The 24,754-nt window shown below is 36.3% G+C and overlaps 1 protein-coding gene across 1 annotated transcript in view; it reads right to left on the reverse strand.

The window, feature by feature from the left end:
• Positions 1 to 783: 783 nt before the first annotated feature.
• The window catches only part of LOC128989695 (sodium-coupled monocarboxylate transporter 2-like), a 28,155-nt gene continuing 4,184 nt past the window's right edge, over positions 784 to 24,754 (reverse strand). Inside the window, exons 2-14 of the mRNA XM_054411695.1 lie at positions 23,985 to 24,215; positions 22,728 to 22,887; positions 21,802 to 21,867; positions 21,436 to 21,487; positions 11,780 to 11,847; positions 8,669 to 8,823; positions 7,786 to 7,926; positions 6,627 to 6,735; positions 5,832 to 5,941; positions 5,251 to 5,434; positions 4,502 to 4,588; positions 3,652 to 3,809; positions 784 to 1,070 (exon numbers count right to left, since the gene is read on the reverse strand). Coding sequence (XP_054267670.1) covers positions 800 to 1,070; positions 3,652 to 3,809; positions 4,502 to 4,588; positions 5,251 to 5,434; positions 5,832 to 5,941; positions 6,627 to 6,735; positions 7,786 to 7,926; positions 8,669 to 8,823; positions 11,780 to 11,847; positions 21,436 to 21,487; positions 21,802 to 21,867; positions 22,728 to 22,887; positions 23,985 to 24,214 — 1,791 coding nt within the window. The 5' untranslated portion in view covers position 24,215 and the 3' untranslated portion in view covers positions 784 to 799. The remainder of the gene's footprint in view (positions 1,071 to 3,651; positions 3,810 to 4,501; positions 4,589 to 5,250; positions 5,435 to 5,831; positions 5,942 to 6,626; positions 6,736 to 7,785; positions 7,927 to 8,668; positions 8,824 to 11,779; positions 11,848 to 21,435; positions 21,488 to 21,801; positions 21,868 to 22,727; positions 22,888 to 23,984; positions 24,216 to 24,754) is intronic.

Below are 24,754 nucleotides of genomic sequence, written 5' to 3' on the forward strand. Positions count from 1 at the left end.
GCGTTCTGTTTACAACGGTGTTCTCTTTGAGATTTAATTGGGTCATGAGGTGGGAAATCGCCGATATCGATGGAGTTAAGGCATTTTGGTGTAAATTGTAAGGTTGCATCTGCTTGGTTTAATTGAATCGAAAATTGTGTAAACCTTCTCATTACCTTCACATTTAGCACTAAAACGTTGTATAGATGATAATTTTGCTTTTGAATTTTTTGACAATTTTAAATTTAAGTCAATTTGACGAGTTGGGTCAGAGAAGAGTTTAAATTTTATAGAATCTGATTAACAAATTTATATGCATATCACCATATCACATTGCTGTGGGGCTCACTCACTTCATTCACATTCTACAATAAAATTGACTTCTTTACATTACATTGATTTTAAGTGTAGCTCATTTGACGGGACAACCAAAGATTGGGTTTACTGGTATGAACGATTGAAAATCAGATTAAGGAACGAAAACGTCAAGAATGAAGACAAGAAACGAGACATTTTACTAGGACACTTAGGCCCACAACCTTTCAAAATTGTATTCGACTCGGTGCATCTTACACCCGTAAGTAATATTGGATTCAATGACGCTGTAGCAATCTTAGATAAATACTACACCAAACTAACCGCTCCTCTTTCACAAAGAAAGACTAGTAAAGCTAATAAAATATCACAAAGGTTTAGGATTATACCGAGTAAACAATTTATTTTAATATAAAAAAATCCATAACAAATATGTTTAAGTAAAAAAAGGATAAAAAAACTACATTAAACATTAAATTTATTCACAAGTTGTACAAAAGCTAATCTACAGGTTGTGTGATATTCTGTGGTTCAGTTTGTTGCCAAAGGTGGTGATGACGGGAGGTTTGGTGTCGTGCAGTGGTTGTTCCTCGGGCTGGCAGCGGGCGGCAGTGTATCCCGGGGGTGGCGAGGGGTTGCTAGGCGGGGGCAACAGCGGCTCTGTCACGACACTCACCACCAGCCCCACTCCTATAGTGATGATCTGTGCCATCAGACAGTACCAGAGGTAGGACACTCTGTACACCACCCAAGCGTATTCCTTTTCCTCACCTTGTCTGGAAATTAGATCAGATTAGATTTGTAGGACCCTGACTCACCAGGGTGTGTATTGACGAAGATAAGTGGACGATGAATGAGATGACAGCTTTGTTACTGTATAAGATCAGATGGCTCTTTAGCCTGAATCATTTTTATTAAATGCCTAATAAGGGTACGCTGACCACTGGGTACAGTTTTGAGCAATTATGAAGATATGTGAAGACACATAATTGGGTCTAATTGCAACCTTACGTAGCTCCTAACTATTCTTCAAATTACTATGGCTTAGGGTGAATACCGAATATACCTTTAGTTGTCATTAATACAATCTGTTAATAGATAACAAGTTTTGAAACACACTTAAGTATTGCTCTATAGTAAAACTATTTACTGTCAAAATTTTAAAAAACACATATCGTCACAAAAAACATTTGGAAAGATTATACGGTTAAACATTTTTCATGCATTAAATCAATTGAGACCACACATGTGCAATTTCATATTAATACACCTTTAAAATTTCAATTTAATATTCAATTCAAACATGCATCATCAACACATGGCTTATTGCATTCACTTTGAGGCATGCCTTTCAGGGCTGGCGCACACTATCCCAAATCACGACCACGACTCCAACCCGTCGGATACGGCCAGTTTTATAATAGGAGTTAATAGAACAGCGTGCACTGTTCGACTGGTCGGACCCTGGACGGACTCTGGTCGCACAACCAAAGTCCTTGCAGTTTGGTCGGGCCCGACTCACTGGCTGTTGCAGCCAAAAATATAACACATTGTAATGGGACGACGTCCACCACCCCCGACTTGTCTCTGACCCGACCAGTAGGCCTACACTCCAGTATTCCTAGATCAATTAAACGGCAAGCACTTGTTTTTTGTGCTGTTTGTGAAGTGACTTCTTTTGTAAAATGTGGCAGGATTTTTGACACTGAGAGTTTAATTATGGCTATTAAAGAAAGGTCCTGTTTATGGGATCTGTCAGCAGATTATGCCAACAGAGGGATGAAGAAGGAAGCTTTGAAGAAGATCACGCTGATGTTTAGTGGACGTGACAACGTTACTCATTCAGCCACTTCTTTAACATCCATCTTGACACTGAAGTTTGGTAAACATTCGTTGCCTTGGTCGGGTCGTGCTCTGGACGCATGGTGAACAACAATGACCGTTCGGGCGTTTGGTCGTAGTCGTGGCCGTGGTCGTGGCCGTGGTCGGGATAGTTCGCACCAGCTCTCCGCATCTGACCCCACAAAACCATTAGAGGGAATACCTAGGCCCAACTAGAAAAACAGGCCATGCTGCAAGATCCTTGACGTCAAACTAGTGGATTGATTTCTTGATAGATTCACTATAATGTCCCATATGTTTTAGGTAAGTAAGCAGGCTGTTTTTTTCAGATTTTAACGGTAGTTTTTAGTAAAACTATCCACCACTGTGACGTAGTGTTGCGCTGCCTGCACTGCAGCATGGCCTGTTTTTTAAGTGGAGACTTGGACATACCCACCCCCCTCTCTTGCCTCACTCTTTAGATGCCTTTTCGAAGATGGATGAAGACCATGGTTCATTATTTATGCCGATTATTTCTTTGACATTCCATTATATTTAAAATGATCTTTCCTTCAAACGAAGAACCATGAAACCATGGTTTATTCAGAACACAAACTTCACCATTGAATATACAGTAGAGGACTTGCTGTTTGGCCCACTCTTCGCTCGGGAAATTTGTTATAAAATTAATTATTCACATTTGAAATATTGCCCGAAAAATTATCAGACTATAGGCTATATATTAACTTCCAAGTAAATGTTATTAAAAATATGACCGCAGGCTTTCTATTTTATTCCGTACATCCTTCGCAGGATCATTTTGTATTTTTTTGGCTAAATCTGAGCAAGCGTAATTCCAATTTGTTTTGATAGTGTAAAATTTACAGTGTAAGTCCCACAACCACACTTGAGAGCGATAGTCATGTATTATAAGGTTTCCTCGTTATTCATGTTTTGCTCCAAAAATCTACAACATGGACGACTTGTCCAAATGTCATCCAGTTGCATGTTGAAAACCACAGAAATCCAAGGCTGGTGGATTGTCTTGCACTATGCCGGGGCGTTCGCTCTGGAATAGAGCTCCTTCCGACTCAATTTGGGAATGGCTTGAGACATGGGTTACTTGGGTCAAGGCATGCGTTAAGAGGTATGGGCTTGGCACACACAAAAGCGGAGGAGTTCGGACATATTTATTGACTTCAAACACTAGAGGCTTTAAATTGTGGATACAGTGATACAGTACTAAAGTAGGCATCCTATCTGTATGAAGGACCAGCTTTATCACATCCTGTGTTTTAAACAAGTAGAACATTATACTGTACATAAGTTGCTATAATTTAAACTCTTTGGTAAGTCTAGTTTGTTCTATCCATAGTCAAAGTATACAGTCATCATTGATCGAAAATTACTGTGAACTTTGGATGGTGAAAGATTGAATTCCAGAACAAACAATATAATATCAGCATCGTATCAAAACATGCAATGACATTAAACAGTAGAAGGGATCAGTTTAGCATCATTAGTTTATACACTTACTGATTGGACATGGAGATTGTCGTGAAGTTTCCAGGGCAATGATCAGTGGAGGAGGGCAGAGCTTCATCTACGATTTGTCCTGATTTCACAGCCAAGATTGATCCAATACAGATCCAGGACACTGTGACCACACTGGATATCAGCCCTGCTGCAGCACCCTGGCAAGTACAGGGAGTTTGTTACTGCACTTTGGGAAAACTGCAGCATGTCTAAATCTATAATGAGTGTATCCTTTACAATAATTGATGTTTCAAAATTTGATTTTTGCAAGGAGTTTCCAAAATGGTGATGTCATTTAATTTTTATCTCCCCTACTTTAAAAGAAATACAGTAACTTATCTACTGTATAGAAGTTTTCCGTTTTGCATGTGAAACTTGAAATAACTTGGATAAATTAAATATATCTGCAGGTCAGATAAGGTATGACACAATAAACGGTGACCATTGAGGTGGATGGTTTTTAAAAGAAATAACAAACATCTATGAAAAATGGTATTATAACTACTTTAATTACCGTACTTGATTACAGGCAGATTACAAATAAATTACAAATTACAAATAGTTTTTCTTTCAATAATTCTAATGATCGCAGAGGCAGCTGCGTTAATTGGCTTCTTGGGGCTGAGTTATATTTCTGTTTCAGAATACACAACTTTGACACTGACAGTTGTTTTCTCAAATAATTCACATAGCTATTGGTATTAGCATAGATAAAACAGAGTATTTATGTTTTATCTACTGTACAGTATGATATTAAATATTAGTCTAAAGGAAGCATTAAAAATAATTACACTTGTTGTAATTACCATGATATTTTATTTACTTCTAGGTTAAGGTTTGTTATACTTACCACAGTATTTGCTCGCTTAAAAAACATTCCTAGAATGAAAACTCCAAATAGTGACCCAGCAAAAATACTTGACAGTGAGATTGTCACCTGAAATGAGCAAATAAATTAATAGGCCTAATCAAGTATTTTGTCACATTTTCACAGATCCCATATGTTGTATCTGCAGTCTGCACTTAAGTCTCCAAGTGGAAAGTACCATCTTTGGTCTATTTATAGTGGCTCGGCTCAATCAGTACCTAATGTTTCACTCTTTGTATTTATAAAAGCATTGCAATGGGCTTGTATATTTCAGTGCCCATAACAACACTTTCTCCCTTCTTGTTAAACTTCTTACTGAGCTAAACTACTTCCTTACTTTGCTGAAAACGTTCCCACTTCAAAAGAACTCAAACAAGCGTTGTAACAAAAATATCGACCTACACTATGTTAGAATTCCATTATGAAATGGGAGACGACGATGCAAAACTGCTTTAGTAAATGGACCCATGCATAGGGATGGGTTTTAGGGTATATGAGGTGCAAGGGAGAAAGAATGCTCTTAATGGAGGGTAAAGGGGGTGCAATTATCTCTCGGACCCATAACACATGCAAACCGAGGGCCTGGGTCTCTGGGTTCCTACATGAACATATTCTTTAAACTTAAACAAATCTTGTTTGATACTTTTAAAGCTTATCATGCATAAGGGGTCCAAAATTTAAGAGCTCAAAGGTTTACTGGGTTTGTATACGTTTTAAAGCTATTTTTTTACCGGAACAAGGCCACCCATGAAGGGTACCAAGAAGACGAGAAGGTAGGAGAGAATACCGAAGAACAGAGCGAGTAGTTTGACTGTTAATCCTGCTCGCTTTTCTGTTAACTTCTCTTTGAAGTTAGTTCCATCCAGTTCGGCAAACCAGATAGCTGCGAGCGAGTTGACACCTGTCGATACAGTGCTGGAACACCAAGAGAGAGTATTAATTACCATAGATTACACATAATGCTCTGAGGAAATCAAATCCTAAAAATCAGCTGATGACAATAAAGTAGCTGGGTGGTTGATATAATGCTCTCTTACAAATTTTTTTGGTTCTTTCCTGGGAAACTGAGTATAGCTTTCTGATGGTTCTAAACTAATCCAAGCTTTCCTTGATCATTGGGATTTCAATAAATGGGCTTTAGAACAATGTGTGCTAGTAACAAAGATACAGTCTCATATTAAGCCATCATTTCCAAATGTATTATGGTGTTGGACTGATAATATGTTGAATTTCCTCGGTAATTGTAAAATTTGTTTCGGTGATATTAAGACAGGATTATGTTTTTACTTGAGATGTACAGTATTTCAATTACCTGAGTCCAGCACTGAAGATGCCAGCCATGAAGAGTCCAGGAACCCCTGGATAGTTGTGCAGAGTCTCCATTACGTAAAGGGGAAACAGCTGATCTGGTGTCGTCACAGTCTGTATAAAAAAATATTTCATAGATAATACATTTGCTCAGTTGAGAGGTTTTCCTACAAAACCATGTCGTCCTTACATCATTGAGTTTTTCTTTTATTATTGGCTAAACTTTTACATTTATTGTTTGTTATATGTAGGTTGAAAATGAGATAATAATTAGAGCTACTATTAAACAAAGCTAACAAATCTTATACAGTAAAGCAACAATTGTTGAAATGTAAAGTTATATTTAATTTAAATTGTTATAACCGTGTATTCTGAAAATGTATGCAGTAGTTTCTCTGTTGATGCCGTTGGAGCATAGAGTATGTTGTCCAGTAGTATCGGTCAGTCATAATAAGTGCTGAGTGCAGGTTGTAACAAGGGTAGTTTGTAATTGTTTAACTATGACTGAAGAATAATAATTGTAGAATTGAATCCAATATTTATTAATGACTAAGAATAACTTTTTCTTTAGCCATGGCCATTTTTTTTAAAAAGAAATCCATGGTAACAGGCAGGCAAACAGACAAAGCTTGTATTAGAGTATAGGATTTATAAAAACTTAAATTAAATTTTAACAGTTTTTGCAAAACAAACAACATTATTTTTCAAAAACCATTTGTATTTTGTAGTTGTATGTACCCATTACCGTAAGTGATTGTATTTTATCTGTTGAATAGTAAAGATTACCAAACTGTCTTACACCTGTGAGTAGTGGGTCGCAGTAGCAGAAGTGGGCAAAGATCAGCATTCCAGCGTAGGCTGTAAGCATGACTACCATTGTCCACCCCACCATGTTGATCCACAGCATACTAGGACATAGAAACTACATTAGTTATGAATATCAAACCGGTTTTGTTAGTAAATGTTTACGATCCATCCAGTACTTAGTTGAGTTTGGCACTGAGCAATTAATCAATTAACGTTGCTTTATGCAAGGCCCCACTAGAAAAACAGGCCATGCCGCAGGATTCATGACGCCACAGTAAGGGAATAGATTTGTTGAAAAATTCACTGCAATATCCCATATGTTTTAAGGTAAATAAACTGACCTCTTCAACGGTGGATAGAGCAGGAGCCTTCAGGTTACAGAGTGCACAGATTAAGATACAGATAACAAAACCTATGCTGAGTATAAAAATGTTGTGGCCTCCTGTTGTAGGTAAGGTTGTTTGGTTATTAGTCGTCTGTAATTCCTCATAATGGGTTATACTTCTAGGTAATTTGTAACTTATTACAATAAAACTAATAGGGAGAAAAAATAGTTGGTGTATTATGTATAACTATTTTCATGTATTTTATATACTAACTTATATCGTTGACTATTGGATACTAAAGTAGACATCCCATCTCCCAGCTCTGTATTCAATTTTTTATTAAAAAAGAACATAGTTGTGTAAGCCAGTCACAGAATACGATAGTGTCTCAAATTTTATTTCCTACATAATTTCTTGTTGCTGACCTAGTTGTATGGGTCATACATAACAGTTGCTATAGCTGACAATAAGTTGTTTCATCAGTTTGATTTGGTAAAAGTGTTCTTGTATTAGACAGAAATAAAATTAGTGATTTACATCAGCACAATCTGCCAGTGTGGCTCATCAACTATTTTGATTTTGATTTAAAAATTGGCAAAAATATTTACATGGGGATGGAGATGGAATGTCTATAGTTTGGCCGCTTAGAAAACTACCTGCGTGATAATGCTAAACCAATCAATGCTGGAGGAGGTCGCTTTCTAAGCGGTTGAACTGTAGTTGTATTAATAGTCAAAGTTACTATATTACAGTACTATCAAATTACTGATCTAGGTAGCTGTAAAGTAATCTATATTGCATAGTTATAGTGAGAGATTTACAAACTTCCTAGCTTGTTGGTCAGAGCCGACAGTGAGGTAGCGTTGAATCTGCAGCTGGTTTCCTCCATAGATGGCCATATGGAGAAACGAAGATCCGATGAAGGAGGAAAGTACAGAGTAGCGAACTGTCGGATCCCAGGTCCAGCTGGTAAAACATTATCATTTTCATTATCTATTACCATTATCAATAGAGATGGGGCCGCCACCCCCATCTAAGTGGGTTTAACCCTAATATGAGTGAATGATATGAGTGTAGAATGGAGTGATCTGTGTGGTTTTGATACTGACTGATCAGCTGTTTCCTTAACCAGGATCATTGACCAATGATCACAGCTGGGTCTAGCTCAAACCTCCAAAATGCTACTGACTTATTTTCTCAGGATTGATTCACCTTTTGGTTGCTAGGCGAGCACTATAACCACTCAGTTACCCAGTCTGTCACAGCTGATAAGTCCTAGTTGTGACAGAGGACTTCCAACTTAATATGAGCCACCATATATTACCGTACTTAGTTGGGATTAGCGATCCAAACATTGGGGCTATGCAACAAAGAATCAAATCATAAGCGGAAAGGCATATTTATTTTCCAGTCACATTCCAAATAAACCTGATTCACACTATAATCTGATATATAAAAATTACTTCTTTTAATAATACTTCCTCCTTCTATACGAACACAAAAGTCCAATAATTTACAACAACCAGTTTCATGTTTTCAGAGGTCACACATCATTTGTCATTTCACCTTTGTTATATCTCATGTGCTTCGTAATATCAGTAGGAATTGAATCATGTTATTGAAATATTTCTAAACAAGAAGAGACATAATAAATATCAATAGATAATGATTTCTAGTGTAATCTTATATATAATACATATAATCTTACTTAAAGATGTTGGTTCTATTAAAAGCTGCGTTGCGCTCCCAGACAACGTTGAAACCACCAATGTCATTGGTGCCTTTGACGAGAACAACAAACATTGCACAGTAGAGGACTATCACTTGGAAAGTATCTGTCCATACCACTGCTTTCATGCCTCCCTGTACAGAATATAATCAAACTATAACATTTTTCAAGATGGTAGTCCACAGTAAATAGTTGAAAATTATAGCATATTATTTTACTACACTAAATAACTAAATTTAAGAATTATTACAAACAAATAATTTAGAGAACACTGTCCATTAAAACTTGAGGTTAGATATTTTTTACAATTTCTTCCACACACCCTTTTATACAATCCTATCAAGTTAAAAATTTAATAATTAGCCTTGAGAGATAAAAATTTTACTGCTGACTTTTAGATACTTGTGTGGACAAAAACCCCATTTATAGAAATCGGCTGTAGTCAAGGTTTTATTCATTAAGAACATACTTGAAAGAGCTACTCAGTCCCAGAGCTTTGTTCTCTTACTTTTCATTATTGACATAAAACAAACTACAATTGACAATAAGTTGTCATTTCAGTTTGGTGTGGTTAACATTTCTGTAATTAGTAATTGACAACATATCATTCCTCTAGGCAGCTCAATTATTTTCTGCTGGCAACAGCTTTACAACAGGGATGATTACAACCAGTGGTGTAGAGGGTTGGGAACGTAGAAACGGTCCCCCCCCCCGTATTTTTCCTTTCCTTTATACCTCAATGAGTGTTCCCACACCAGAAAATTTGCGACTACACCACTGACCACTCTCCATAGTCGGATTGTACTCATCTCTTTGTAACCAGCTTTAAATTACGTGGTAGTCTAAATTGTGTAAAGATGTGAAAAAATATTTTTCCAAAACATTTGAACACGTACTCGCCGTCTCAATATTGCCTCATGGTTATCATAGTCAAATTAATCCAATTAAAGCAAACGCACAATGGATATGTATTTATTGTAATAAATATTGTGGAACATATTTATTTTATCGTTAAAGAGTTGTCTGGGTCCTTAGTCTTTTGAAATATGATTTTAAAATTGTGTATAATGTTTCCTCTTTAAGTATAGTCAATGTTATGTATTCACTACAACTAATACTCACAACTCTTTACCCTATCAAAATTTGTTTAATTCCTTTACAATTTTAGTTTTATAAAGGGTGGACCAAAAAAACAGGGACAATTTTAAAATGTTATTACTCAGCTGTTATAAAGGCTGGAGAGTTCATTGATGCGACAAAAGAAAGTTTATTTGATGCCATTTAGTGTATAGTTACTATGGATCATCAATGGTTACCGCAACATCGTGCCTTTGTCATAGAGACTTTTTTGAAGAATAATTTGACTTTCATTTCTACTCAACGTCAATTTCGTTTTCACTTCAACATTGGCCGTAATGGTGCAACCCCAAAGCGAAAAACTATTTAAAGTTGGGTAAGTAATTTCCAGAACACGTCTTCTGCACTCAAAGTCAAACCTAGTAAGATACCTCGGACTGTTCGAACGCCGGAAAACATTGAAATGGTTCGCGCGAGTGTCCTGCGTCGAACGTCCAAAGCCAACCGTTTGCAAAACATTGCATTGAAATTTTAATTTGCATAGGTTTAATTTTGAGTACAAAAGCCGTGTTTAGGACATTGTTTACCCATCTTTGAGTAGTTTATTCGGTTTGGGGCTGCACCATTACGGCCAAAGTTGAAGTGAACACGAAATTGACGTTGAGTAGAAATGAAAGTCAAATTATTCTTCAAAAAAGTCTCTATGACAAAGGCACGATGTTGCGGTAACCATTGATGATCCATAGTAACTATACACTAAATGGCATGAAGTAAACTTTCTTTTGCCGCATCAATGAACTCTCCAGCCTTTATAACAGCTGAGTAATAACATTTTAAAATTGTCCCTGTTTTTTTGGTCCACCCTTTACCTTCCCTAATAGTAGAACGAAGTAAGATGCCTTGTGTATAGCTTTGTTACTGATTAAGACCAACTGTTACATTAGTACACTTTATCAAAGCACAATGATCGAGGGCAGCTGGATCCAGTTTCAAACTGTCCAAAATATTTTTTTATCAAAACATACAACAAATTCCAAACTAAATGTAACTTTTAACTATTGATTAAACATTTAACTAATAATCTGTGTTTAAGTACTTATTTGATAATATTTGGCAAACCTTCATAAAACCATAAACCAATTGAATCCTTATCTACTGAGTAGATAAATAGTCACCAGTTTTATTGTTCTACTAAGTGGATAATAGGCAATGGCAATGATAAAATACATATTATTGCCAGAGTTGGTGATAAGTTTGAGTTGGAAATAGGCATTTCAAAGATAAAAATAGCAGCAATGTTGAAATTGGGAGACCCACTGTAATATTCAGCGTTTTAATACCAAAACTCATCCCCGGCATTGCTTGGTACATATTGTGAGGCAGAGGCATAGGAAGCCAGGCCCCTGCTTCTCCAATAAAAGAACATTGAAGTGAATATTATCTAGTCTGTAAAAATACCTAGTTAATAAACTAAAATAAAAACTATTTTGAAACTTATCAGTACAAACAGAATTTTTTTTTGTAAAGTATTAAAAGATTACTACTTACTTTATGTATAAGCAAGCATGACCATTTTGGTCCCTTTCAAAATGAACTGCATACGGTAATACTAATAAAAAAGGTCTAACCTGTAGAAAAAATCACTACGCAAAATATTAATGTGGGTTAGTACGTCTATGATTTAAATCATTAAATAAATGTGCCTGCTCATTTATCATTGGTTATCAAATAGAACAAAAGATTTATATCCGGGTGACATTTGATTGCTAATCATTAAGTTTGGCTTGAAACTGTCAGATATTGTGTTTTCGAATGTAGTGAGTATTCCCATAATAGGTTTGCATTGCAAGCATCTGGAAAACTGCACACTTAATATGCAATCCATCTGTTGACATGAATAAAGTTTTCAACAGACTACACGATCCCCGTCCGTAGAACGGGCACACAGCTAGTATAGTTTGATATTATAAATTGGATTCCCTGTGTTATAAGCCAGAAGTAATTTTTACTTACGATTGTTGTGTAGAAGATACAGACGATGTACATTATTGACACCACAAGGATGGTGTTGAAACCAGTCACTGTAACATTATTTTGTATTAATCTCAGGTAGAAGTATTTTTGTCTGTTCTTTGTAAACCTGAATAGTCTAGGCATATTAGGAAAGTTAGCAGAAAGTTTAGGTACAGTCCTAATCATCACTTTTCTTTATGTTTGTTGGGTCGCTGAACACGAATATGAGGTTTGCTGACAGATATTTTGCCCGGAACATTGGTTATTTTGTGAAAAACCTTAAAATTTGGGCACTTTTTTTTGTTTTTCGGGCAAATCTCGGTAAGTATGGGTTTTTGAGAAAATCCTGCTTTGTAAAATTAAAGATGACAAAATTTACTACAAGTTTCCTATATAATGTTTGTTTCTACGACGAACCATTTCACCACTAGAGCACACTAAAAAAGGCCAGAAGTACAAAAAATTAAAAACATTGCTAAATGCTGCCGTTTTACATTACGTTTCCATAGAAACAACCCATGTTACGATAATTTTAACTATTTATTCATGATAACAAAATGAAACACACTTAAAAATACCCCCGCCGCAGCAAACCTGCAGACTAAGCGAATTTCCATTTCCCTGATTGGATTTACACTAAAATGTCTCCTTAGAAATATCACATTTATTCCCTATTTAAATAAAAGTTTAACGAGTACTTAGGTTTGCTGCAACAGGGAGGGTAAAAAGGTGTTTTTTGTAAAATGTAATAATTTAGTATTACATGAATGCATTTTCCAAATTTGATCAAAATATGTTCATAAACAAGCAAACTACAACAGTTTACTTAGTCTCCATAAAAATAACAAGGGCATTTTAAATTTACAGATTTTTGGAATTTTCTCCGTAACTCGAGAACTCAAGCAAAAATCATCCGATTTTAATGAAAATTGGGACAAACATGTAAACCTACGTCTATTCGAACAAGTTCGCGAACCAGCATGATCGGACTATGGGAACAGGGATTTACGGGGGGTTTTATGGGGGTGAAAATTGGTTTTTCCTATTTTTGACCCTATAAACTTAAAATTTAGCGATTTCTTTCCATACGATTTTGTAGAGCTTAAAAAAACAAATAGTTTAGTATATTAAAGCGTTGTTATGTGCCTAACGGTTACGGAGAAAATTCCAAAAATCTGTAAATTTAAAATGCCCATGTTATTATTCTTATGGCGACTAAGTAAACTGTTGTAGTTTGCTTGTTTATGAACATATTTTGATCAAATTTGGAAAATGCATTCATTTCATACTAAATTATTACATTTTACAAAAAACACCTTTTTACCCCCCCAGTTGCAGCAATCCTAAGTACTCGTTAAACTTTAATTTAAATAGGGAATAAATGTGATATTTCTAAGGAGACATTTTAGTGTAAATCCAATCAGGTAAATGGAAATTCGCTTTAGTCTGCAGGTTTGCTGCGGCGGGGGTATTTTAAAGTGTGTTTCAGTTTGTTATCATAAATAAATAGTTAAAATTATCGTAACATGGGTTGTTTCCATGGAAACGTAATGCAAAACGGCAGCATTTAGCAATGTTTTTAATTTTTTGTACTTCTGGCCTTTTTTAGTGTGCTCTATTGGCGAAACGGTTCGTCGTAGAAACAAACATTATATAGGAAACTTGTAGTAAATTTTGTCATCTTTAATTTTACAAAGCAGGATTTTCTCAAAAACCCATACTTACCGAGATTTGCCCGAAAAACAAAAAAAAGTGCCCAAATTTTAAGGTTTTTCACAAAATAACCAATGTTCCGGGCAAAATATCTGTCAGCAAACCTCATATTCGTGTTCAGCGACCCAAAAAACATAAAGAAAAGTGGTGATTAGGACTGTACCTAAACTTTCCTCTAACTGTCACTTATATTCCTAATATGCCTAGCCTAGAACAAAGCCTAGTGTTGAGTCGTAGAGAATTTTAAACCTTAAAAATTCTATTCTCAAAATGTATTAATTTAATTTTACCCCAAGGCAATCGGAGAGCATGAAATAAAAACTCTGCTTCTCAGTTCACACACTTTTTAATACAGTAACAGGTTTTAAAATTGGATATATTGAATTATGACAAGAACTGTTATATTAGATTAGAATATTAAATGAAATCTTCCGGAAGGTTAAAACTTTTAAATCCTAAAAATCTGATAGAGATATTGTAAGAGTATTTTGAATAATTGCTAAATAAATTAAGTTAAAAATTATTTTCTACTTGCGGAGTCTTTCTAGAGAAGTCCAGGTTGTGGTGAGTTTCAAGTGAGGTCGTGACGTGGGTAGCGAAGCGGTTGTAAGAGGGTTGGAGCTGGCGATGTCGTCTGGGAAGGTTGCAGAGGGTTGGCCTCAAAGGAGTAGCTAGGAGAGTAGAGGTTTGACGTAGAGAGACTCTGCTAGTGGTCCAGTGATGCCCGTAGAGGAGAGGGATGACTTGAGCTTAAGAGTGGCGTGAAGGTTGACGACAGGAGAGAATTACCAGTCCATTCACTTGTAGAGGTTTCATCCAAATATTACTGAAGATTTACTTCATTCACTTCACATCACTGTCACTGATACACTGAACTGTACTATTATGTTCTAACATTGGTTATAATTAAAAGAGAGAATTTAGACTACATTTTGAATCTATAACTACAATATATTTGAGGACATGTTAACTAGAAGGCAGTAGTGTGTAGACTGAGACAGAGCAAAAAGTGAAAGCATAAAACAAGAACAATACTGTCTGGCAGATAAGGAAAACGAATATAGATAAAACCAACAATAATGGAATGCATTGGAAATACCAATGTCCAGCCAGTCCATTCATTACTTTTATCAGTAGTTTATTCTGATATTATATTCAAAACTCTACATACCGCCCACCCAAATGAATATTTGCAAACGTAAAAACAAAAAATCAAACAAAACAAAAAAAGGAAAGGGTAGTTTATGAGTCAAAGTCAGAGGGAGGGAAAGGAACCAGCTTGTGAACTGGGCGCACAAACGTCCCTTGTGCGGTTTTGATCTTGACTGCTCTTACTATTCCGTCACGTCCAGGGAAAGTTTCTTCTATTCGCCCGATTGGCCATTCAAGTGGGCTGGTGTTCTTCATTTGGAGGTATGCTACATCACCAACTTTGACATTGGGTTGAAGTGAAGTCCATTTTCTACGAGGAATCAGGGTTTGAACGTATTCCTGTGACCATCTCTTCCAAAAACACTGAACAGCCTGTTGTAGAAGTTCATATCTTTGTAGTCTGTTCATGGGTGTGTCACTGCAGTCAATTTCAGGTGGAGCTAAGAGTGGCGATCCAATAATAAAGTGACCTGGGCTCAAATAGTCGCCATCGTTAGGTCTGTGATCATCTTTCCGATTGGTCTACTATTGAGAATAGCCTCTATGCGTGTCAACAAAGTGTTCATTTCTTCATAGGTGAGAACAAGTGTGCCCATTACTCGTTGCAAGTGATGTTTGGTGGATTTAACAGCGGCCTCCCATAGTCCACCAAAGTGAGGGGCTGCAGGTGGATTGAAGTTCCATTTGATTTCCTTTTTGGCTAGATGCTGTGATATCTCTGGATTGGATCTTTTTAAAAACTCCTGAATCTCTTTGAAATGATTTGAGGCACCTTGAAAGTTGGTACCACAGTCACTGAAAATCTGCTTACAAAGACCTCGTCTAGCACAGAATCTATCAAGAGCAGCAAGAAATGATTTTGTTGATAGACTTGTAGCAAATTCAAGATGGACGGCTTTTGTGGACATACAAATGAAGATTACCAAATAACCCTTTGATCATGGAGCTTTTCTCCTATCACTTTCTTTGAATTCAAATGGGCCTGCATAGTCAAGTCCTACATTGAGGAATACCCTGAGGTTTTGAAATCTTGCAGAAGGTAGATCAGCCATTTTGGGTGTCATGGGCTTTGCCTTGAACATGTAACATTTGTTACATTTGAATATTCTTTCTCGTAATAATTGGCGTAATCCACTGATCCAAAATTTTGATTGTATGAGAGATTGGGACAATCGAGGACCACCATGTAAAGATAGTTTATGATAGTGATCACATAACAGAGTTGCTAAGCGAGATGATGTTGGTATTAGGATAGGATGTTTTCTGGAGAATGAAAGTTGGGAGTATTTTAAACGTCCGCCCACCCTGAGATAACCTTCTTCATCGAGAAATGGAGCTAGAGATCGATACTTAGTGGTGCACATTTTCTGTTCCTTTATGTTTTGTATTTCACCTGAGAGATATTGTTCTTGAACATTTTTGACACATAACATTAATGAGTCGTTTAGTTCTTGAGCGGTTATTGGCCCTTGCCTTTTGCTTATTCCTTTCTTTTGACTTTGAAGATTAAAGATAAATCGTAACAAGTAGGCAAGAACGAACTGCACTTTTGACAAGCTAGAGAATTTTTCCATAAGTTTCATTACTATGTTGTTATCGAGACTAGTTGTTAGGAAACATTCTGATTTCAATTCGGGGAGATGAATTTCTTCTGTGGGTTTTACATTTGACGATGGCCATAGGGTTGAGGGTTCATGAAGGAAGGAAGGACCTTTCCACCACAAATCAAAATCAACTATATCTTCAGGAAGCATGCCTCTGCTGGCACAATCACAGGGGTTTTCTTTCGAAGCTACATGACGCCATTGTGTTGGGTTAGTCTCTTCTAAAATGTCAATTACTCTGTTGGCAACAAAAGTTTTCAATTTGTACGGAGGGGTTTTGAGCCATGACAACACAGTAGATGAATCCGAAAACAGTATGATTGTTGATGGGTCAAAATTGAGATGTTTTACTGAAATTACTATTTGCATAAGTAACTGAGCCGCAGAAAGTTCTAGTCGGGGAATACTCATTGTTTTTAATGGTGCAACTTTACTTTTGGCTTTTATGAGGTGTACTCTGATTCCAGCTGAGTTTTCAGTACGGATGTACAAGTTAGCAGCGTAACCCTTTTCAGAAGCGTCACAGAAGCCTATAAGTTGTGTGGAATTTGAGGATGCTGTGGGAATGAATCGTTGGATCTTAATATTTGAAAGTTGTGGGAGAGTAGAAATGAACAGAGACCATTTACTACTTATTTCATTTGGAAGAGGTTCATCCCAGTTCAAACCAAGAAGCCATAACTTTTGCATCAGATGCTTAACATAGAATGTAACTGGAGTGATCCAACCTAGCACATCGTATATTTTTGATATTTCAGATAGCATTGATCGTTTTGTGAAAACTAGAGGGTTGAGCTTAATCGAGTATGAAAAAGTATCATCAAAGGAGTTGTACTGCAGTCCAAGAATTTTCATTCCAGGATCTTCATCTGAACATAAGACGAGTGGTTGTTCACGGTGATCTTCTGGTACGTTGTCTAGGATAAGTTTGTAATTACTGGACCATTTGCGTAAAGTGAATCCTCCTAAATCTAACAGTTTGATGAGTTCACTCTGTAGCTGCAAAGCTTGTTCTGGTGTGTCAACACTGGTGCATATGTCATCAACAAAGGTCTGATGCAGAATGGCGTTTGAGGCTAGAGGGAATCGCTTTCCTTCATCTTTGACAAGCTGCAACAAAACTCGCTGGGCTAGGAATGCACTTGATGTGACACCATACGTGAGAACGTTGAGTTCATACTCCTCAATAGGTCCGTTTGGTAAGGTTCTGTAAAATATGTGCTGCAAACTCCGTTGCTCAGGAGCTACAACAATCTGTCTATACATCTGCTTAATATCTGAACACACAACAATGGAATGAAGACGAAAGTTTGTTATAATTTCAGTTATATCCTTTTGCAGCTTAGGACCTGGGAACAAATTGTCATTTAATGACTTATCATCATTTTTAGGTTTGAAAGAGGCATTGAAAACTACTCTGAGTTTGGTAGTGCTACTATCTTCTTTCCTTACACAGTGATGAGGGATGATGTACGTAGAGGGGGTAGTCGCAATGCTCATGTGACCTTGAGCAATGTAGTCATTCAAAAAGTCCCTATACTCCTGATACATCGTTGGGGTTTTCTTCAGTCTTGATTCTAAATTTATTAGACGGTGCTTAGCGATTTCTCTTGTGTTAGGTAACGAAATGTTGTCTGATCTTACAGGCAGTGAAACTACGTATCTATTTGTTTCATCACGAAAATGAGTAGTTTGAAAATGATTTTCAGTCTCAATGTCTTCAGGATTGATAGGTTTCTTAGTGTTTACTGACTCTGTTTCCCAAAATCTTTTGATCTTATCTACAGACTCACAGCAGGTCAGAAAGTATGAGTTTTCATTTGTAGAAGAAATGCTTGGTACTTTGCCACCAATAATCCATCCAAATATGGTTGCCAAAGCGGAAGGTTGACCTTTGATTATATTGTGTGAGTCCAGAATAATATCATAGTACAAGTCAGATCCTAACAAAAAATCAATGGGTGCACTTTGGTCAAAAGTGGGATCAGCTAGCTTTAAATTAGAGAATTTTGACTGTACAGAGCGATCTAATTGGATGTTAGGTTGATCAGAAGAAATTTTAGGTACCACTATCGCTTCAGTTGTCAATTCAGTTTTAGGTGTAGAGATTGGGCTTATACTGCACATTACAGAGCCTTTGTTTTGGGAGACAGATGTATTAGCTACAGCCATAAGCGTAATTTTGCTGTAACGTCTTTTTAGACCAAGGCGTTCAACACATTCTGTAGTAATTAAACTAGTTTGTGACCCTCCATCGATGATGGCCCTTACCTGTTTTAGTTCACCATCGTTATCACGGATGCCAATAATAGCAGTACTCAGTAGCATGTTTGTACTTGAACAAGTATTAGTGTAGTGGCAAGTCTTAGGTTCTACATTATTTCCAGCATTAGGCTTAGACTCTGTCACTTGACTGTTATCTGAACGATGTAGGAGAGTGTGGTGTTTACCAGAGCATTTGAAACACTTAGACTTAGATTTACAATCAGATATCATGTGAGATCCGAGGCAAGAAAAACATAAGGCACTCTTTTTAGCTTGATCATATCGTTGCGCTACACTCATGCCTTTAAATTTTGAACAACCATAAATCTTGTGAGAGATGTCCTGACAGCACGGGCACGTTAATGAAGCATTCTTCCCTTTATCGTAGTGAATTGTATTCACAGTAGAGAGCATTGCACTGCGAGAGCTTGATGGCTTAGAGAACTGGGTAGGTTTGTGAGGTTTTGATTTTCCCTTGGGATCATTAGTGATTTCTAGAATTTTGAGCTGTTGTTGGACAAATTTGATTAGGTCTTCAAACTTTGGGATATCATTACTTGAATGATGACTTTCAAAATCCTTACGAGTGTTTGGTGTCAAAGAGCGTAAACCAATGTGGAGCATAGTGAAATCAAATAAATCGTCAATGCCAAGAACCTTCACAGCTGACAAATTACTATTGAATACTTCCATGAAGTTTGAGAAAGAGTTAGTTGAATCCTCTGTCATTTGGCGAAAAGATAATATTTTGTCAAGATAACAAGAAGCTAATAATCTTTTATTCTGGTATCGTTCAATTAGAATTTGCATTGCAATGTCATAATTGTCATCTGATATGGCCAGAGTGTCAATGAGAGAGAGTGCGTGAGATTTTAGTAAACTACGTAAATATGTAAGTTTTTCTACCTTGGTTAGGCAAGTGTTCTTATGGATCATAGAGGTGTAGAGGGCATAAAAGTTTGGCCAAGCTGTAATTGATCCATCAAATGGTTCAATTTCCAGTTTTGGTAGTCTTGCTACTTGAGAAGATTGTGTTGGGACAGATGATTGAGTAGTTTCCGGTTTACTTTGTGTATTTAAATTCCCTACATTCATCTTACGAGCAATTGTCTTCACATTGAAATAAATCTCATCATATGCCAATGAAGCTTTATTAACATCAATTTTTTCACCCTCTTCTACCTGAGTGTTTACAACATTTATTTCGTCAGATATTTGCTCAAAAGCCTCATAATCATCTTCGATTCGCTGGAAGCGAGAAACAAAAGAGTCTAACTCAGCAGTATAGCTTTGTTTTTGTTGAGCTAACTGTATACATTTTTTGCCAACATCATATAGAGCTTGTAGTCTAGCAAAATATTTTTCTCTCCTTTTAACAAGTGTTTCTAACTGGACAGTAGGTCGGGGAGTCATGTTTGCAGATTAAGTTTATATGACCAAGGAGGTATAGGTAGGTATAGGAAACCCTAGAGAAAAATAAAGCAACTTAAAAAAGTTAAAACAAACTACAAAAGAATTTAAACTTATTTATGCTCTCCTTTTGCAAAACAAAAGAAATTACCAACTTTAAAGTTACTGTAATCCATCCGGCTCGAAGGACCATTAATTTGTTGAGTCGTAGAGAATTTTAAACCTTAAAAATTCTATTCTCAAAATGTATTAATTTAATTTTACCCCAAGGCAATCGGAGAGCATGAAATAAAAACTCTGCTTCTCAGTTCACACACTTTTTAATACAGTAACAGGTTTTAAAATTGGATATATTGAATTATGACAAGAACTGTTATATTAGATTAGAATATTAAATGAAATCTTCCGGAAGGTTAAAACTTTTAAATCCTAAAAATCTGATAGAGATATTGTAAGAGTATTTTGAATAATTGCTAAATAAATTAAGTTAAAAATTATTTTCTACTTGCGGAGTCTTTCTAGAGAAGTCCAGGTTGTGGTGAGTTTCAAGTGAGGTCGTGACGTGGGTAGCGAAGCGGTTGTAAGAGGGTTGGAGCTGGCGATGTCGTCTGGGAAGGTTGCAGAGGGTTGGCCTCAAAGGAGTAGCTAGGAGAGTAGAGGTTTGACGTAGAGAGACTCTGCTAGTGGTCCAGTGATGCCCGTAGAGGAGAGGGATGACTTGAGCTTAAGAGTGGCGTGAAGGTTGACGACAGGAGAGAATTACCAGTCCATTCACTTGTAGAGGTTTCATCCAAATATTACTGAAGATTTACTTCATTCACTTCACATCACTGTCACTGATACACTGAACTGTACTATTATGTTCTAACATTGGTTATAATTAAAAGAGAGAATTTAGACTACATTTTGAATCTATAACTACAATATATTTGAGGACATGTTAACTAGAAGGCAGTAGTGTGTAGACTGAGACAGAGCAAAAAGTGAAAGCATAAAACAAGAACAATACTGTCTGGCAGATAAGGAAAACGAATATAGATAAAACCAACAATAATGGAATGCATTGGAAATACCAATGTCCAGCCAGTCCATTCATTACTTTTATCAGTAGTTTATTCTGATATTATATTCAAAACTCTACACCTAGCCTAGAACAATTTAACATATTTGAAAGTTATAATGAGTTACTCTTAAGGACTTAGCTTCCTATGAAATTATTCCATATCATAATTTCTCTTGCATGTCTTCTTTTGGTGATACTTGTATACTTCACTGAATAGGACCTAGTTTATCAACATTTTCACCTTCATCAAAAGTAAAGAAAAAAGGCGAGGAAATTAAAGATTCCATGATGGATAAACACAACAGTTATTATCAACCACAGTGCTATAAATATGATGACATAAGCTAAAAGCATTTGGCAGATTCTCTCACGACTGTTTTGTATATGATTTGTTTTTCAAACTTTTAAATTTAGAATATAAATTCATTGATATAAGATTGTTACTTTACCTTGATGCATGGCAAGAGCTGGAGCATAAAGCACCAAAGCCAGGTACAATACCTGTAAAACATCATTACTATTATATTGTTCAAATATAAGGAGTACAATTATTTATTTCATTTACCAGTAATATACCTAATTTCTCAGTGCTGTTACCAAGCACTTTAATAAAACACAAACTTGCACAAGAAATTAATTCTATGATAAATTACCAATCAAAGCTATAAAGTAGGTTATACATATTTCAGCATTCTGGTACCATTTCGAGGCTAACTTTTATCAACAGACAACTTGATCAGCAGTAATATTGAATTCTTGCTTATTGTACAAATCTGAACAAAATGAATCTGCGACAAGCTTTTTTAAAAACTTACCATTTGAATGCTGAAGAGGAAACTAGCTAGGAGCTGTAACCATCTGTTGAACCGATGCCCAAAATACTGTTTAAAAGCAAAACAAACATTACACTTAAAAATTTACATCAATTTTATAATTAAAATAAATAACAAATATTACAATGTTTCCTTTAGCATTGTAGTAAACAAATGGATTTTTGCTGTATACTCTGTACTGTAGCCTAGCCCACCTGCAAACATTTATACAGCTGTATCTATTGTTGATGCATGGTTACTGCATTGTTGTTATCTGAAAAGTTTTAACTGAAAGGTTACCTACACAACATGTTAAACAATCTCACATCAGAATTAGAGTGAAAAACAGATGAGTTAAATGAATTTCAATCTTAGAGTATAGTAAAGCCTCTGGTATTTGTTTTAATCTATGGTATGAGTTATTTTTAAAATGTATGGTATTTTTAAATTTTGATGTTTTAAGGCTTCTAAATTGAACCATTTCCTATCACAACTAAGGAAAGTCCTTTTTGTATAGATATAACAATACAGTAGAGTCCCGCAAACTCGGACTCGATAACCCGGCAGTCTGGATAACTCGGCAATCACCTGGTCAGATAATTAGTGATTTTTTGAGTCCGAGTTAAACATGGACACAAAGCCAGCTCAAGTATAATCATTTGCAACTCGTACTAAGGATTTGTTGTACTATATTTGATGACTTAATACTGACTTGTAATATAAATCTAATTTAAAAAAGCGGTTAAAAAGCTCAAAAATTGTATTGTTCTTATTTTTAACTCTAGTTCTCGATAACCTGGCATTTCACAAACTCGGCACCCTTCCAGTCCACATTACGCCGAGTTTGCGGGACTCTACTGTATAATAATGCCCACTAGGACATTGAAATACGTACTCGTTATTTGTTTACGGTATACACTTAAACGTACCTGATAAGCAGATGTGTGTTTGGATTTTCGGAAAAACGGAATCATTACGTATCCGACAAAAGGCACAAGGAAGAACGTAGCGAGGCCAAAGATCCACATTTGTGATCCGTAAAGGTAGACCTCGGCGGGTTGTCCCATCAGGGTAATAGAAGATAAAAAGCTGGAAATATTGCGGCTGTCAAATTCGAAAAGTATTACAGTCAAAGCAGATCAATTTTGGTCATGTCTAAGGCTTAAAACTTCAAAGAGTCTTCATTTTGTTAGGATATAAATGTATGAAATACTTTCCAAAATACATGAGCTTTTACTCTGTGACTGTGATTGTATAGACATTTGGAGTGATGTTGTAATGTGTGATTGTGAAGTGAAATGTGAAGAGTGGAGCGATGTGTGTAATGTCTTGATGATAACATTTGAAAATTGTCAGTAAATAAAAGGTGAATGTTCATACTTATTCAGTTGCCATTGGTTATATTTACTTTGTGCAGGTCTTCCTTCCTAAAAACTACATCTATAATATGCCAAGCTACTTAAGTCCAGTTTCACTTATGATATGTTAACTGAGAAATCTACCAGAAGGGTCATCAAAACGCAATAATAGCTTATGGTAATGTCAGTTCATTGAAGAGTATGTCACTTCTTACCACATCTACATGACATGTCATTTGCCATCACATTTCAACCTCCAACAGAAGTAAAATCTACCCACCTCAGTGCAAAAGTGTTTGCGTAGTCTTCACTACTTGTATGGAAGGTTAATTGCACCATTTTCTATGTTAATAGTAATTAGAAGAAGTTTCTTTACTTCTCTAATAATAGGATAACTGATTATTTGTTTGAAATTCTCGCTTGAGTCACCACCTTGTTCAAACGTGTCTGTAATGTTCACCTATCCTTATTTTTCTTATTACTATTTTCTTCCAGGGTGTCTTTTCTTGCTTTGTGTACTAAATGTGTCTGTGTGGATTTATTATGAGATTTTCCAGCTTTAGCTGAGTTTGTCTACTAATCTTGTCATGTTTTAGGTACTTTCTTGCCTGAGGTCACGATCCAATTTCAAATTCCTAAACGTTGTAGATACATTGTTCTTTTACTTGTGTTTAAAAATGTTTACATTTGTCTGCAAACCTTTAAATAAGATTACACTGTAATACTTTAATACTTTTCATTGAAATGGTGACCATACAAAGTAGGCATTAAGCCAAGTATTACCTAGGACAATTATATTGTTCAGAATTTACTTACTACTAAACTCACCTAGCCAACATGGACAGGGCTACAGGAACCGTGCCCAGCTTCCCGTTGGCTATCAGGAACTCTCCTGGGGAGTCTCGGGCTTCTCCGTCCCCTGGCCTGAGCAGACGACACCCATGGTACAGACCGATGCCAGTGGACACCAGTAACATACCTCCGAACACACTGTAGTCCAGCCATACAAAGTGATGTTCTACATGAGCACTGGGCAATGGGAGGCTGGTGTCTGCCATTCTGGGCCAAAATATTTCATATACAGTAACTTAGAAGTAGTACACTCTATTCTCCAAAAACATAACAAATTTGAAATCTTCATAATGTTTGGTTGAACTGGGTTTGATGTTTGAACTGGGTTCCTAAATAGCCTAAGTCGACAACTCTACTTCCTTCATACAAGGAGGAAGAGGAAGAGTTCACCGGGTTTGAAGAGGACCAAGGGCTCCAATTCACCATTTCTGCTGGAATAGCCCACTTTCATAAATGGGCTCAGCCCAGGGGCGTAAGAGGTTTTACATCTTGTCCTTGCAGGGGAGCAAGTAAGAGAAAAATTCCCCCACAAGGTGCAATTATCCTGGGGGAGGGGGGGGGGGGGGGGGTATAGCCCATCACATGAAAACAGCAGGCCTACCAGCAAGTAAAGTAAAGAAACTACTTCATATTATAGAAATTATAGAATTATTATATAAATTTCATCATTTAAAGTAATAAACACTAACTAATATTTATAAATTCAACACATTTTACAATAAAAAAATTTTATAATTATTGGTGAT

This window comes from Macrosteles quadrilineatus, unplaced genomic scaffold (genome assembly GCF_028750875.1).
Source record: "Macrosteles quadrilineatus isolate MER2022 unplaced genomic scaffold, UCM_ALF_1.0 Scaffold_3__2_contigs__length_128488019, whole genome shotgun sequence".
Lineage (NCBI taxonomy): Eukaryota > Metazoa > Arthropoda > Insecta > Hemiptera > Cicadellidae > Macrosteles > Macrosteles quadrilineatus.